Here is a 2,500-nt window from a genome sequence, read left to right on the forward strand (position 1 = left end):
ATAGTCATTCATTAACCTCCCCCCCCCCCCCCCAGGTTCACTGTACGTTGACACACTAGTGGACCAGCTGAGGCAATATGGGTGCAAAGAGAGCGTCGAAAATGTTCTTCGTCGTGTTCACTACAACGTGAACACAGTGGCTCTCTTGCACAGTGAACAGGGCCAGGACATTACGTGGAAGCAGGCACCCTATTTTGAATCTTCACTACAAAAGGCTTTCATATTCCCTAAGCCTGAAAAAGCAGTGGCTGGTATAGGTCGGTAAATTGAAGGATTTATATCCATACAGTACTGATATATATGTCCGCTAATGCAGTTATAACCTCCCATGAATGTGCATACAAGCGTACACAACACAGAGAGACGGACCTATGTATACTTTTACAAGCTCAAGGGGCAATGGTCTCAAGATAAGAAATATTTTGTTTAGCTCTAAGTACCTTTTTTATATAATGTCAATGTCATTTATTAAATATCTGGCTGTAAAGGATTGTTTGTTAGAAAGAATTGCATGTTATTCTAGTCGTCATAAGTGTACTCAAAAGCTGTTTGAAATTCAGCTAGAATTATTAATGATATACTTTAAGTATTTGATATGTAATTAAAATGATAAGTTGTTCATTTTAATTCCTGTGTAACATTAATGACTAATTCATATGTGATCTGCCTTTTAAACTGTAAAAAGCCAGTTGGTTGTAAAATTTGATCAACATGGCTTTGATCTCTGGAATAAGAAAGGTTTTGGCAATGGACCCTTCATCTTTACCTTTATCTTTATCTAGAGCAATTACTAAATAAAAGATATCTTCTACATCTAACTCATTAGCCTTTACTGACGACCAACAGAATTGTAATGGAATATTCTTAACTGACCTGAATGGCTATTATCATATGCAAACATGTGATTGGGAAAAGTGAAAGTCACTGAATTACTGAACAGAAAACATCTATGACAGAGATACACACACAAAAGGAATGTGATAATGGAAAAAACTTATTCAAAGACATCTGTAAAATCAAATAGTCATGTGACCTATTAAATACTTGTTTTGACTTATCAAATACTTGGTTTATTTGAAGAGTGCTATTTTCTGTCCAGCTAGGGCCACATATATTAGTAATATTAATATTCCACTTGTTAAAATATGCTAATAAAGTGAAAAAAGGAGATGAATTACAAGAGAGAGGTGAAGTGTGGCTGCATCTCAGTACAATTAAGCACATTTGACAAACTTCTAATGTTTTTGTACTTACCTATCAATGAGCAGAGGCATCAGCAAGGAACAAAGAGGAAACAACCACCCAGCACACCAGCTTGTGGCTCAGTAGCTTCTTCAGAACATACATCTCACACTCACTGAGATATGAGACCCCCAGTTTGCTTACGACATTTGGCTTCAGTGATGAGGCAAAGAAATACGAAGTCCTTATACGTTTAAACTGACATTTAGATGATTCACAATTGTATATGGTATATATCTTCTTCCATGATCATTCAGTGAATTACAGAAGCACTCTTAATTATTAATATGTTTTTGTGTTATCAACTAATGTATACCTAGCCGGATAATCATGTGTGCAAACTAACCATTTAGTTTCCAATATTTTTCTTTTCTTGATGCAATTGCAGTGCCTATAAACTGAATGTGCATATTGTAAATACTACTTCTGTTTCTATGCTTTACTTTCTTGTTCTACTAAAAAAAATAATGATGAAGGCTTCATTTGTAAGAAGGATATCTCTTCTAAATTGGCAAAACATTAAAAAAAAAAAAAAAAAATTGTCAAGTTCATGTTATACATAAAATTGCACCACGGCACATATACCTCTATTGTCATTATCCTTGCAAGCAAATGAATACCAGAGAGAGAAAGTGTCTGTTTTGAACTGATATTACAGATAACTGCAACAATATCCATCACTTATTTATAAATGTATACCATGCTCTCAATCTGTGGTTTGGATTCATATCTCTCATCCTCAAAATAACTGGTAATGTAGTTTATGCTGGAGAACCAGATTACTTAAATCACTATCATACACTTAATTCCTTTAATATGAAAGTGATGTGTGTTAACCTCTTTTTGGATAGTAGAAAACCCATTATTCTTTAGCACCACAAAAATGGTTATTCTTCACTTCAGCTACTAAATTTCTACGAAGGATTTATCCCAATCCAGAAAATAGAAGCAATGAAAGATTATGAACAAGACATGTTGATGTAAGTACAATTATTTGTATTATCTACCCAGGCCTAAGCAAATCCTAATAATGTTCAACATTCCTAATGTCAATTACCTAATAATTATATTCTACCTTTACTATGTGAGCAAAGTAATAAAAATGCCAACAACAAAGTATTAAAACTATTAATATGAAGAAAAAAAAAACTCCACTTCTCACACATCTACTATAACTTATTCATAAATAATAAGTGTATTACATTTGGCTACCAAAAATTGAAGATGTAGACGATTTCACAGAAAATGAAGCCTCATG

At 33.6% G+C, this 2,500-nt stretch overlaps 1 protein-coding gene across 2 annotated transcripts in view; it reads left to right on the top strand.

Moving 5' to 3' along the window:
• Positions 1-811, top strand: part of LOC125044277 — a 10,466-nt gene extending 9,655 nt beyond the window's left edge. For both annotated transcript variants that reach the window (XM_047640863.1, XM_047640864.1), the window contains exon 7: positions 36-811. In XM_047640863.1, the coding sequence (XP_047496819.1) occupies positions 36-265 (230 nt within the window). In that variant the 3' untranslated portion in view covers positions 266-811. The remainder of the gene's footprint in view (positions 1-35) is intronic.
• The last annotated feature ends 1,689 nt before the right edge of the window (positions 812-2,500 follow it).

Source organism: Penaeus chinensis, chromosome 35, assembly GCF_019202785.1.
Source record: "Penaeus chinensis breed Huanghai No. 1 chromosome 35, ASM1920278v2, whole genome shotgun sequence".
In the NCBI taxonomy this organism is placed as follows: Eukaryota; Metazoa; Arthropoda; class Malacostraca; order Decapoda; family Penaeidae; genus Penaeus; species Penaeus chinensis.